The sequence below is a fragment of the Pipistrellus hanaki genome, assembly GCF_964339955.1.
Source record: "Pipistrellus hanaki genome assembly, chromosome: 2".
Lineage (NCBI taxonomy): Eukaryota > Metazoa > Chordata > Mammalia > Chiroptera > Vespertilionidae > Pipistrellus > Pipistrellus hanaki.
The window spans coordinates 5435261-5448709 of NC_140504.1; the positions used below are offsets into that span (position 1 = coordinate 5435261).

General features: G+C 58.5%; 1 protein-coding gene across 5 annotated transcripts in view; it reads right to left on the bottom strand.

Annotated features, from left to right (window-relative positions):
- Positions 1–13449, bottom strand: part of PRDM15 (PR/SET domain 15) — a 48537-nt gene that overhangs the window by 19061 nt on the left and 16027 nt on the right. Inside the window, exons 4-12 of one of the 5 annotated variants that reach the window (XM_084873587.1) lie at positions 12938–13091; positions 10151–10403; positions 7503–7598; positions 5348–5584; positions 4255–4384; positions 2534–2715; positions 2329–2423; positions 1826–1913; positions 1106–1165 (exon numbers count right to left, since the gene is read on the bottom strand). In XM_084873587.1, the coding sequence (XP_084729713.1) occupies positions 1106–1165; positions 1826–1913; positions 2329–2423; positions 2534–2715; positions 4255–4384; positions 5348–5584; positions 7503–7598; positions 10151–10403; positions 12938–13091 (1295 nt within the window). Of the gene's footprint in view, positions 1–1105; positions 1166–1825; positions 1914–2328; positions 2424–2533; positions 2716–4254; positions 4385–5347; positions 5585–7502; positions 7605–10150; positions 10404–12937; positions 13092–13449 lie in introns of those variants that run through there. The other 4 variants (XM_084873586.1, XM_084873588.1, XM_084873589.1 and 1 more) reach the window with 4 other exon arrangements.

Sequence of the window (13449 nt, forward strand, 5' to 3'; positions counted from 1 at the left end):
GTCCAGCCCTCCAGCTCTCTGAGGGACCGTGATCTGGCCCCCACTTTAAAAAGTTTGAGGACCCCTGGTCAAGGGCATTCAGGGACCACTCAGAAGAGTTACACCCACACCTGTCACAGCCGGGGCAGGCCCTGCTGAGAGGAAGCATGAGAAAAATCCAGAAGACTACACGTTTCAAAGTTTCTCCCTCCCCTGGGACACACATTTTCTTACGTGAACACATAAAAAGGCGTAACAGTATGCGAATGCTGCATTTGGCAAATAAGCTCCATATCGGGCTTATCTCTTACTTTCCATCAGAACTTGTACCCTTTGAAAGAGCCTCTCAGAAAGGAGAGGGGGCACTCCAGCTGCCGCCGTTACTTCCACGTGACGGAGGGAAGGTCTGCTTTGTCAGAACTCTGGCCGACGTGCAGCCCCCGGGCTCTGCCTCCTGTCACTTTTGGCTTCAGCTGTGTCCAGAGAGACGGCTCCAGAGGACACCTCCTCTTCCTGGACCCTGAGTCACTCACCGAACACCGGGCAGGTGCCGCTCCTGCTGCTGACCCCCTGGCAGCCGCCCCATTCCTGCAGGCACGCAGACCTGCGAGTGGCCACATGGGCGTGGTCCGACTCAGAACAACAGCCCAGGCTAAGGCTGGCTGAGCGCGGGCGCAGCATGGAGACTGCGGGGGGGGGGGGGGGACCTGCCCCGGTCTGGGGCAGCGGGGTGCAGGGCTCAGGAGGTAGGTGTGCGGCACAATGGAAGTCTGTCCGAAAGCTGCCAAGGCCACTTAGAGCCACAGACACAGATGCTGTGGAGCAGCTGGCGCTCAGGAGAAACAGGACCTGTCTGCCACTCAGAACAGTCCCGCCATGGGAGCGAGGCGCCATGGACGGGACACGCCAGGTGGGACCCTCCCACACGACAATCACACACACAAACGAGCCAAGCAGGGTCCCAGCGGGCGCTGCCGGGCAGGCGCTGGCTGCGAAGGGAGGGGCCGTGGAGACTTGGCTAGGGCCGGTTCAGGGTCCCCGCAGCCCCACCTGACCAGGAACCCGCACAGAGATACAGGGACGCACACAGAGGGTCGACAGGAAGGGTTCGGTATCGCAGGCTAACCTGGTAGGTCGCTAAGCCGACTGCCACGGGTCCCCCCCTCTCCCGGGTGTGCTAGGGTTCCTGGAGAGAGGGAGAACGCAAGTCACCCACGGAGCGCAGGGGAGAGCGGTGGGACGGGGCGGGGCTGTCTGTGGGCTGGGCGCCTAAGCCACTGCCTCCTGCTGGCCACGAGTATGTCTACGGCACGTGTGCCTGCCAGCTGCCAGCTTGCCCAGAGACAGGGCCCAGCCCAGGCCCAGGGAGGCCCCCTCAGCACAGGCTCATGGCAGCATGAGGAAACGAGGGTCCCTGTCACTCCTGGAGACTGGCGGTCAGAAGTGGACTCAGGACAACGTGGTCTGGACACGGGCAGCTCCATGCAGAAGGGAGGCTAATGGTTCCCGAAGCCCCTGCCGACGAATGGGAGACATCACCCCTGCAGGCAGCACCCACCCACCTCCCCTCTCACGTGGTCCTAGCACAGATCCGACACGGCTGCTCGCCACCATGCTCAGCGAGATGGCATGCGTGGAATCTCACACGTGGGGCATGTGTAAGGAGGAGTGGGGACATAAGTTCCTTTAGACACAGGACGTCTCCATCTGTCTCCAGACCAACTAATGACTGCTCGGAAGCAGCACGCGTGGCGGGGTTATCTGTGACCTCTACCTTGACCCCCTCCTGCCGTCCCCCAGCTCCCACCCCGTGGCCTGGGACTCAGCGCCGGGGCCGGCCGCTCACCTGTCCTGCAGTTGTGGAACTCCAGCGCGCTCTCGATGCGGAAGGTCTTCTCACAGGTGCCGCAGCGGTACCGGTACTCGCCGTCCACCTGGGCAGAGGGCAGCGCGTCAGGGAGGAGGGGGAGCCCCGGGGAGGCTCAGGCAGAGCGAGCTCCCAGATGAAACATTCTAGCAACTTCCACGGGGGTGTGGTTTACGACGTTTCTCTCCTGCTCTCCTGCTCAGCTTAGGAACATGAAGCATTTTCACTCTTCCCGCCCCATCGCCCTAGAAAGAGCACCCCACACTCAGGCCCCCGCCCAGCCCCGGGGGCCACTCCTCCGGCTCCTGTCTGCGCCAGGCCGGGCCACCTGGGTGCGTCCAGAACCGCGGGGCTCGGCGCTGTGGTTCTCTCCTCTTTCCTGGCTCTCACTTCCCTCCCCAGCCTGACCGCTCGGTCCGTGGCCTGCTTCCCCCATAGCTGCGGGGGGAGGGCGGGGGGGAGGACACGGCGGCTGCACCCACCTCGTTCCTGCTGTGCTTGTAGGACACGTGCTGCTTCAGACTCTCCTTCCGGCTGAACAGCTTCGCACACTCCTCGCACTTGAACAGCTTGTCCCCTGCAGAGCCGACAAGAACAAGCCGATCCACGACTGCGGCTCGGCCGGAGACACTCGCGCCCGGTCCCTGCGCGCGGGGCGGGCGGCCAGCGGGAGCGGCCGGCACTCACCGTGCGAGCGCACGTGCCGGCTCAGGTTGCTGCTGTTCTGGAAGACCTTGCTGCAGGTGCCGCACTGGTACACCCGCCGGTGCTCCCCCAGCTGCCGCACCAGCTTCCGCCGGATGCCGTGCCGGGCGGAGAGGATCAGGCTCCTCTTGAGGGCGATGCTGCCGCTCTGATGATGCGGGAACCTGCCGGTGGGAGGGGAGCGGGAAGACAGGTGGGAGACTGAGTTCAAGGTTACAGTCATCTCGGAAGGGGTCCTTCCAAATGGTCCCAGCGCGATGGGAGAAAGGGAGCCAAGCTCGGCATCACCCAGAGCCGGGGCACCGGAAGGAGGGGCACCAGGCGCACATCTGACGGCGCCTGCCTCTGGCCACCAGGAAGCGTCACACGCGACGTGCGCTGCAGCCGGAGCAGCCAGGGCCCTGCAGCTGTCCTCACATATTCTCCCTGATCCTGATTTTTACAATGTCTTCCGCTGTGTGTTCCTGACTGTTCCCATGGAAACTCTCTGGCCACTCAGACAGACTGTAAATAAGTAAACAGATAACAGCCTTTCTGACATGACTTTGGTTTCAGTATTTCCACAGGATTCCAGCCTAACAAGGACCAGGTGCACTTTGACAATAGTAAGAGGACCCGCAAAAGAGCTGGTGGAGAAAAAATTGCCACCAGCTTATTCAGCATCAAGACAATCATTTCCTAAGAATGACAACAAAATACAAATATTGTCTTTGTCCGCTGAAAGAAATAGAAAACACAAAGTAAGGAATGCAATTTATAGAAATTCAAATACAGAACTGCTTTATAACAGCAGCAATATTCGTAACTAGAGGCCCAGTGCACAAAATTAGTGCATGGGTATGGTCCCGAGGTCTGGCCTGCGATCAGGGCCATTTTTCCAAGATGCTGCAGCTGAGCCCACCCCCACTGCCACCCACCGCCAGTTCCCCCACCGCCATCGAGTGATCAGAGCCTGACAACTGGGGGAAGGGACCGAGAGGTGGTCAATGCACCTCATAGCGACTGGTCGAGCGGTCATTCTGGTCATTCCATCAATTAGTTGATTTGCATATTACTCATATATATATATATATATATATATATAGAGAGAGAGAGAGAGAGAGAGAGAGAGAGAGAGAGGGAGGGAGGGAGAGAGAGAGAGAGGGGCAAGAGGGGAGGCAGCCCAGGTACCCACGGAAGCAGGAATGGATAAACTAATTGGTCCATACCACCGTGAATGTTATTCAACCTGAAAAGGGAGGACATTCTGACCTAGGCTACCCTTCGATGGACCTTGAGAACATCATGCTGAGTGAAGTAAGCCCGTCACAGAAGGAGCAATACTGTGTGATTCCACTTACACAGGCACCTAGGGTGTTCAGATTCACAGACAGGGGCTGGGGGTAGGGGGATAAGGAATAATTATTAAATAAGTATGGAGTTTCACTTTAAGGAAGATAAAGATAGTGAATGTATGTAAACCCACTGACCTATACTCTTAAAGCTGATCATGATGGTAAAGTTCATGTTATGTCTACTTTACCACAATAAAAGTACTTCTCACACTGTTTGCACGGTGGAAGCACCATTAAGCTCCTGGGTCCAGAGTTTCTGCTGCTTGCTCAGAAACACACTCATCCGCTTCCACCACAAGCAGCGCACCCCTCTCGTCAGGCCCTCCCTCCCCACGAATCCGCTGCCCCGAGCGCAGAGGCAGGACTCACTTGGGCACTGAGGTGGCCTCGCTGGTGGTGGTGGCCAGCTTCCCCAAAACCAGCTCCATGATGTGCTCGTCCGGCGCTGCAGGCACCGGCTCGTCCGGTGGCACCTCGGTGATGATCTCTGCCACGTGCTCTGTGCGGACAGAATGGGACCGCCACATCACAGCTGGCCAGGGGACCGAGCACAGCCAGCCAAAGCGGCACACCCAGGGCACCGCAGCCGGGCCAGGCTTACATGGTTAACAAGAGAAAGGAAGACTAGATATTCTAGAACCTACATGTTTATCTGTATATACAGAAAATCAAAATGGTATTCATAACTCAAAACTCGGTTATACATTGTGATGCTTTTTTAAAACCACAGCAGTCTGAGCACTATTTCAATCCCTCAGCATACCAACCCAAAGCAAAACATTTTCACACATATTGGGATCTTAAAATGTATTAAATTAGGGGTGTCAGAGACTTAAAAATATTAACCCTTTGCACTCCGAACCATTCTGGACATTGGCTACCAGCTACTCGACGCTACTTTGCGGCGGAAACGTGCGTTGAAATAACTCAATTCCCCATAATCACTAATAAACTGCAATGTCCCCTGAGAGGGGACATCCGAGTGATATGCTAGAATTCCGATGTCCCCTGAGAGGGGACAGCGGAGTGCAAAGCGTGAATTTTGTTATTAGACAAGCCAACTTGAATATATCCAAAAGCAGATAACTGCAAGCACAAGAGACAAATATGACATAACCACAATAATAGGGGCCCGGGTCCGAACCTCTGGACAAACCAAACGTGGGAAGATCACACATAAAAATTAGCACTGGTCCTCCCACTTGCCTCCTACATGCCTTCCTAATGCAACTGACCACTAGTGAGCTCATCGCCGAAGAGGCTCCCGCCCCTGCACTGGCCCTGGCCGGTGTGCAAAAGGGAAACTGTGCAGGAAGTCTAACCCCTCAGACCTTGTCAGGTCCACAGAGCATAGCCTGCTGGTCACCTGCTGGCTCCGCCCCCAGGGCCAGCCCTCACCTTCTGGCTCCGCCCCCAGGGCCAGCCCTCACCTGCTGGCTCCGCCCCCAGGGCAAGCCCTCACCTGCAGGCTCCTTGTCTTCAATGATGACCAGTGGCTGTTCCGGTTTCTGTTCTGGTTTCGAGGCTTTGGGTTTTCTCCCCCTTCGAGGCTTTTTCTTCTGCTCTTTGGTGGAGGTGATGCTCTTGGGAACTGCAGGAGGCTCCCCCCGAGGCCCCTCAGGTTCCCTCTCTGGAGCCCCTTCCTGCTGGCTGGCCGGGGGGAGGCTTTTGGTCTGTTCCAAGTGACCCAACAGATGCTCTGCAGGAGAGGGAGGCGGGCGCACAGGGGCGTGAGGCAGCCGGTCAGTGTCCGCTCCCTCCCCACTGCTTGTTTCTGTTTTCAATTTTACTTGCTAATAGTGTGCCCTCTGCAGAGGTAACCTGCATCCCCATGCTTTTGAAAAGAAAGCGTTCCCATACACAACTAGTTTTTAAAGTCAGTCAGGTGATAAGCGCAGGGCAGTTCTGTACGAATGGAAGCCTGAGCACACACGCACGTGCGAAGGGGACAGTGGAAAGCATATCAGCATGTCTCTCTCAACGGTAACAGTCTAGGCAATTTTGCTTTTCGTCTTTAAACGAAAGCTTATTTGCATTTTCTAATTTTTCCACAATACATAACAGGATTACTTAAAAACATAACCTCTAAGAGGAAAAGAGCAATGTTCAATTTGTGATAAACACCGTGTCTTTAAAAACACTGCATAAAAGCAAAAAGAAAAACTGTGCTTTATTTTCAACTGAAGAAGGCCTCAGAGGCCTCCCAAGACAAGAAAACTGGACGAGAGTGGCCAGGCCCCCTGAAGGTGATCCGGCACAGCCCCGCTGCACAGCAGGAGGAGGGAGGACTGGCGGGAGGGGGGACTGATGCACCAGATGACGGAAGGCCCCTGGGCGCTCACGGGCCCAGGACTCATTCCTCCTATTGGAAAGCTCCACTGGGAGGACTCAGGCGCTGTATGAAGTGGCCGCTACGCCTTCATTTGTCCCATACGGAGGGACACTGCTGGGTGAGTGCCCTCAAGAATGAGGGAGAAAAATAAAATTACACGCAGACACAGTTCTGTGTGACACGTCAGAGGAAGGGTTTGGCAGTTCAGCCGCACAGAACAAGGCAACAACGAGCGCACCTGGCTGCCAACACTTGGAAAGACGAGACAGAATACAGACCTCCCGCCCCCACTGCAATCCACTGCTGAGCTTACGAGCATCTCGTGATGCCAGATACGCAGAGGCGCTTCAAGCCAGAGTGTAAAAGCAGGAGCGGGGGAGGCACTGGGCTGGGGAGGCAGTGGGCTGGGGAGGCAGTGGGCTGGGGAGGCAGTGGGCTGGGGAGGAACTGGGCTGGGGAGGCAGTGGGCTGGAGAGGCAGTGGGCTGGGGGAAGCAGTGGGCTGGGGAGGCAGTGGGCTGGAGAGGCAGTGGGCTGGGGGAAGCAGTGGGCTGGGGAGGCAGTGGGCTGGAGAGGCAGTGGGCTGGGGAGGCAGTGGGCTGGGGAGGCAGTGGGCTGGGGAGGAACTGGGCTGGGGAGGTAGTGGGCTGGGGAGGCAGTGGGCTGGGGAGGAACTGGGCTGGGGAGGAACTGGGCTGGGGAGGCAGTGGGCTGGGGAGGAACTGGGTGGAGGGAAGGCAGTGGGTGGAGGGAAGGCAGTGGGCTGGGGAGGCACTGGGTGGAGGGGAGGGAGTGGGCTGGGGAGGCACTGGGTGGAGGGGAGGCAGTGGGCTGGGGAGGCACTGGGCTGGGGGAGGCAGTGGGTGGAGGGAAGGCAGTGGGCTGGGGAGGCACTGGGTGGAGGGGAGGGAGTGGGCTGGGGAGGCACTGGGCTGGGGAGGCACTGGGCTGGGGGAGGCAGTGGGTGGAGGGAAGGCAGTGGGCTGGGGAGGCACTGGGTGGAGGGGAGGGAGTGGGCTGGGGAGGCACTGGGTGCAGGGGAGGCACCGGGCTGCGGGAGGCACTGGGTGCGGGGTCATTGACCTGAGGGAGGCACTGGGCGAGGCTGGTTCCCTGGCACGGCACGCAGGCCTGGGAGACAGGCTTGAGGCTCACTAAAGCAGGGAGCCTCCGATGCCATGCATTTTGCTGTCCGAAGGGATGGTGTGCTGGAGAGCCGTCTCAGTGGCCTCAGCAGAGGGCTTTCAGAACTCTGGCCCAACAACCTGCCCCCCGGCCCGTCTTACCGTTCAGCAGCTGCAGCTCCAGGAAGGTGGCAGAGCACACTTTGCACACCCACGGGCTCGGCTCCGATTCCACCGGGGTGCTGCTGTCCGGGGTGCCTGCAGCTTCAAGAGAGAGACAAGGTGACCCTCCGCCGTCCGTCTGTCCACGAAGGCCTAGCCCAGCAGAAACCACCTGTCCTGCAGGCGGCAATGACACAGCAATCGCTCGGGGAACACTTCTAATGGCCCAGGCGCCTCTGTGCTCGGGATGTCCTCACGTCACAGGTGAGGACACGGAGCTCCGAGAGCCACAGTGGCTGAGGCAGGACTGTCTCCAGTCGCAGAAACGGATCATCCTCCAGGAAGCCAGTCTAGGGCAGTGGTCGGCAAACTCATTAGTCCACAGAGCCAAATGTCAACAGCACAACGATTGAAATTTCTTTGGAGAGCCACATTTTTTAAACTTAAACTTCTTCTAACGCCACTTCTTCAAAATAGACTCACCCAGGCCGTGGTATTTTGTGGAAGAGCCACACTCAAGGGGCCAAAGAGCCGCATGTGGCTCAAGAGCCGCAGTTTGCTGACCACGGGTCTAGTGGGACCAGGCCCATCCTTCATACAACCTTGAGGGAAAAAAATGCATCCTACAGACAAAACCCAATTCCTCCGTCTCCCATTGGCTCGCACAACAAGGGAACCAAACAGCCCGTCAATGGGCCTGGGGTGGCCACCTCGCCCAGCGCTGCCCACCGCCTGTGCAGAGACGGGGATACTCCGTAACGCGCTGTTCGGGCAGCGGCCACATGTGCTCGTGTCCCCGAGAAGCTGAAGTCTTACACCCACTTAATCTGGATTTGGGTCTGAATGGCCCCCGGGGCGGGAGGCGGCTGTCCGGCAGTGCCTCCAGTTCTTCCCTGCAGAACCCCGGGGGCTAAGAAGGGAGATGACAGGGGTCCATGGAGGACAGAGGGAGGCCCTGGCTCTGAGGAGGGAACTGCAGCTGCTTTAAAAAAAATTACGGGTGCTCTCGTGGGATCTAAATGTTGGGGCCCTGATCTTCAGGCCCAGCCTGGTCTCCCTAACCCTGCCTGGCTGATCAGGGCTGGACCGAGGCCATGAGCCATCAACACTACGTCCTCTCGCTCACTATACAGCCCGTGTGGACACACGTGGGCCACTTGCACAGCAACGCCTGGGCCCTGAACTGAGTCACCCAGAACTGAGAGTGCTCATGCACTTGGCATCGGGGGAAAGGTGGGCAGAGGCAGCGCAGGGGGCCTGGGCAGCCGCGATGTCACTAGCTGGCCCACGGGCCTGGCACACAGAGGTGGGCGTTACCTTGGGCCCCGGGGAAAGGCCTACCTGCGAGTTACCAGCACGGCCAGGGCTACATGGTCACTCAGCAGGCAGTGCTCTCAGGAGGAAGAGAAATAAAGAATCCCACTAGCCACATAGGTAAGAGGAGTCAATCACTTTCCATGCATTTCCGGAAATATTTGCTTGCCATTTGTCTCAAACAGAAAACCATAAAAAGTATTTCGAAAATGTTAGAGCACCTAAGTTGCCTACTTATTTTCCCAACTCAAAGCCTTGCTTGGGGTGAGCCTGCCTTTCAGTGGATGCTGGTTGTCTGACATAATTATTAGGTGCCCTCCCACCCCATTCTCAGAAGCACAGAGGAGGAACCAGCTGCCCTCGTATTCCTGACTGAGAGTGGTTAGGACTAATTTCATTAAAATCTATCATCTCCAAAATCAGCTCCAGATGACAGAAAGCTCTCCAGCAGGTAAAGACGCAGGACAACGGTAACTCCGCTAAGTGGCACCAGGCTCTGCTTTGGCCTTGACCCTGAGAGTCATGAGGGGTGTGCCATCGTCCAGGACACAAATGACAAGGTCAGCCTCGAACAACCCAAATGCTGACATGCCGTCTGGCTGCTCCCAGGCACTCAGGGCGTCAGCTGCCTGTGCCACAAGGAATCGGGCACAAGGAGACCAGGTCAGAAGAGCTTGGTGACCCTGGACAGGCCAACAAAGCCTGCTGCCAGCCGCGTCCTGGGTCTCTCGGGGCTGTGGAAAGGACCTGTGCTACCAAGACGCACAGGCAGGAAAGATTTTTTAAGGTGAAGACAGCATTTCACAATATTTATTTATTTAGTCACTCAGCTTTTGTTTATTTTTCCTGGACCCTGGTTTGTCAGATACGCATTATGATTTGCTTTTCCAATAGAAGCATCAGGGTTGAGCCAATCACATGTATGACTGTCATGGGGTATTTCTTTGCGCGCACACACACACACACACACACGTGTGCACACACAAGTGGATGCACACACCCCGGTTCTGGAGGAGGCTGCAAGGTGACAGCCCCGCCTGGGAGCCAGATTCCTCACCTCCCTGTGGCCGGTTTCCTCGGCCCAAACCAGGGACAAGCGCAACCTCCGAGGCGGAGGCTGAGTCACCGTGCGGAGAGCGCAGAGGACTTACTGCAGCAGAGCTAATCTCCCGCCAGCAGGAGTCTGGCTCCGGGGTGGGCTCTGTCTACCAGCTGGATATTTAATAAACAGAACAACAGGCCCGGACAAGGGGGTCAAGACCACCCCCCCCCCCCCCCCCCGTCCTCCCCAGGCACAGCCAGCTCCCGGGTGCAGCCAGGAGGCTCCCTCATACCGTGGACGCCCGCGCAGGCCTGCTTCAGCATGGGCTTGTCCATCTTCTTGGCGTAAAAGGCCGCGTACCACACGCGCAGCTCCGTGCCAGGGGGGATATCCCGGGACGTGGTGAAGTACACGTCGCTGCCGTGCTGGAAGGCCGTCAGGTTCTGGTGCTCGGGCTCCACCGCCGGCCGCACCAGCATCATCCAGTTGCAGTCGTCCTCGTTGGAGGTGTCGAAGCACACGGGGTGCCCATCCTTCTGGAACACCTGAGGGGAGCACGCCCGCCAGGGGCCGGGCCGGGGAGGATCCTGTTACCCACTGTCTGTGTGTCAGCGTGTGTGTGTGTGTGTGTGTGTGTGTGTGTGTGTGTCTCAGCGTGTGTGGGGGGGGCGCTAAGCAGTCTAGACGGTTCCACTGTGGAGGACACATGAAGCTCTGCACTGGTTCTGTTTACAGTAGCTCCGAGGGTCTCACACAGGTCAGGCGGGTCATAGGCAACAGACAGCAGTGGACACAGTGCAAGATCCAGGTGTCCAGGGAGAGCCGAGTTCTACTGGACAGGCGGGCCTGGAACATCAGAGTTCCACCCCTGGTCCAGGCGCCACGGGGACACGAGTTCTATGCAGAAACAGGAACACCTGATGCTGAGCTGTGGTCTAGGTGGGTACCTGGGCAGTTCTATGAGTGGCCCAGGTGGCACAGGGAAACCTGGGGTACACTCCTAGGCCAGGGGCGTGCTGAGTATACCCTGAGGTACACTCCTAGGCCAGGGCATCCTGAGTATACCCTGAGGTACACTCCTAGGCCAGGGCATCCTGAGTATACCCTGAGGTACACTCCTAGGCCAGGGCATCCTGAGTATACCCTGAGGTACACTCCTAGGCCAGGGCATCCTGAGTATACCCTGAGGTACACTCCCAGGCCAAGCGTTACCAGGAGACCTGCGGTCTCTCATGACCGAGCTGGGAAGCGGGACGGCTGAGGTCTACCCCGGAGTGAGCACAGAACATCCGAGTCCTTCTTTTGGTCCAGGTGGCACAGGACACCTGAGTTCCACTCCCTGTCCAAGTGCCGTCCGCACAGCCGAGTTCCCCTCCTCGCACACAGGCCCTGGCCTCTGCACCTCGTCCAGGCACCATCGGACACGTGAGCTCGGAAGATGACCTCGCTGGGAATCAGAATGCCTGCGCTCTACCTGGCCCAGGTGGGAACTGGGACACCCGAGTTCCACCACGGCCCAGTTAGGAACCGGGATGCTGGAGTTCTCCTCCTGGCCTAGGGGCCTCTGGGATATCTGAGCTCTGTGCCTGGTCCGGTGCCGCTGACTCACCGGAGCTGTACGCATGGCTCAGTGGGAACTGGGACACCTGAATCCTATGCCTGGTCCAGGTGTGCCTGGGCACCTGAGTCCCACACGTGGCCCAGGGGGGAATGGGATGCCGGGCTGTACCCATGGTCCGATGGGCATCAGGACACGTGAGCTCTCCGGGCTTTATCCCAGGGTGCTCAGCGGCCTGAGCCAAGACCCTCGGTCTTCACAGGGTGCCCTCAGCTGCAAACCAGCACTGATCCTTGCGGGTTAAAGGCAGGCAGGGAGCAGGCGGAGAGACCTGAATATTCTGAAGTTCACAGGAACCACACAAGTACAGGGGCTCCTGGCCCCTATTTCCTGATGCCTGTGACTTCCTGCCTGGAGGAAGGAGTCTCTCCTCTCTCCTGAGCGCTTTCTCTGGGGGCTGGAGGCCCCTCTGAGGATGGAGCCCTCAGACACTAGAGGGGAGGGTGGAAGGGCCACCAGGTGCCCAGCGACCCCCCTGGTGTGGAGTGCGCTCCCCGTGGGCCCGCCCTCCCTCCCTCCGGGCACACAGGTGCCAAGGCTGAGCCTGTGCTGAGAACAGCTCGTGCCAGACCCAGACCTTCAGACAGGAGTCGCTGAGAGAAACCGGGACGGGCACAAAGGGCTGTTCAGAGGGGCTTGGCCGAGGAGACCGTGTATCGTGTGGCCCGGGTCCCCGGAAGGAGAGCAGCCGACAGCCTCGCTTCCTCCCGTTCCCCTCTTTTCTGTGAACATCATGTGCCTTTCCTCCCCCGCTGTGCCGAAATCTGCCTCGCAAGGTCACGTTTCCAAGCCCCACACCTGAGGTTTCCTACTTCATCTCTGGCCCTGAACGTGATCTCTGCTCGGGGTCCCTGAGCAGAGTCCCCTCTGTGGTTACCCGCTGTCCCAGCGCCCTGGCCCTCCCCGTCCAGTTCCCGGGCTCGCTGGGGGCTGTGCCGGGCTGGGCCCAGGACAGAGCCGTGAACAGCGCGGGTCCTGGCCCCTGGACCTCCCACGGGTCTTACTCTCCGCTGCTAAGCCCTCCCTGCTACTCCCAGTTCGTTTTTCTCTTCCTCATAAAAGCTGTCCCGTCCTGGTGACGGGTTTTGAGAGGTGCCACGCTTTGAACCAGCGTCTCTTCGCTGCCTCAACCAGACGCCTTCCTTCAGAAAGAGCTTGCAAGTACATGCGCTGGCACGGGTGTGAGGGCAACTAGTCTGACACCCACTGCGACAAGAGGCAGAAGGGTCACCTCCTACGGCTGCCACGCCCCCTGGTGGGAACAGAGGCGGCGGCAGCGTTTGGGGCTCCTCGCGCAGACACCCCAAACCCGCTAGCTCTCTTCGGTGTTTGTGGAAGTGGAACTCGCAGGAGCGGCCTTTTGTGGAAACGGTCTGTGAGCCCCTGGCACTGGGTGGCGGTGTGCCCTTCGCACGGAGGGCGGTCGGAAAGCACGGCTCCCAGCGCCTGGCACAGCCTCACCTTCAGCGGGAACGCGGACTCCTTCTCCCACTTGGCCACTCGCCTGGACTCGAAGGGACCGAACTGCGTCCGCTTGACGAGCTGCGTGACGGCAAACACGCCTTCGGCTCCGTCCTCCAGCCGTCGGATTTCCAAGTTGGAAGGAAGGGATGACCTAGACATGGGACAAAAGGAGTCCTGCACCGGCCGGTGTGGCTTGTTGGTGGAGCCCTGGCCTGTGATCCAGGAGGTCACGGTTCGATTCCTGGTGAGGGCACAGGCCCAGGTTGCGGGTACAATCCCCGGTGTGGGGCGTGCAGGAGGCAGCCCATCAATGCTTCTCTCTCATCATTAATGTTTTTATTTCTCTCTCCCTCTCTGAAATCAATAAAATATATATTAAAAAAAACACATTCAAAAAAAATAAACCGAGTCTCTGAGCGCCATTGGCTGGGGCAGCCACTCACACCAGGACATAGATGGTTACGAGAGATGGACAGCTGGCTCTCACGGACCACCCAGGGCACAGGATG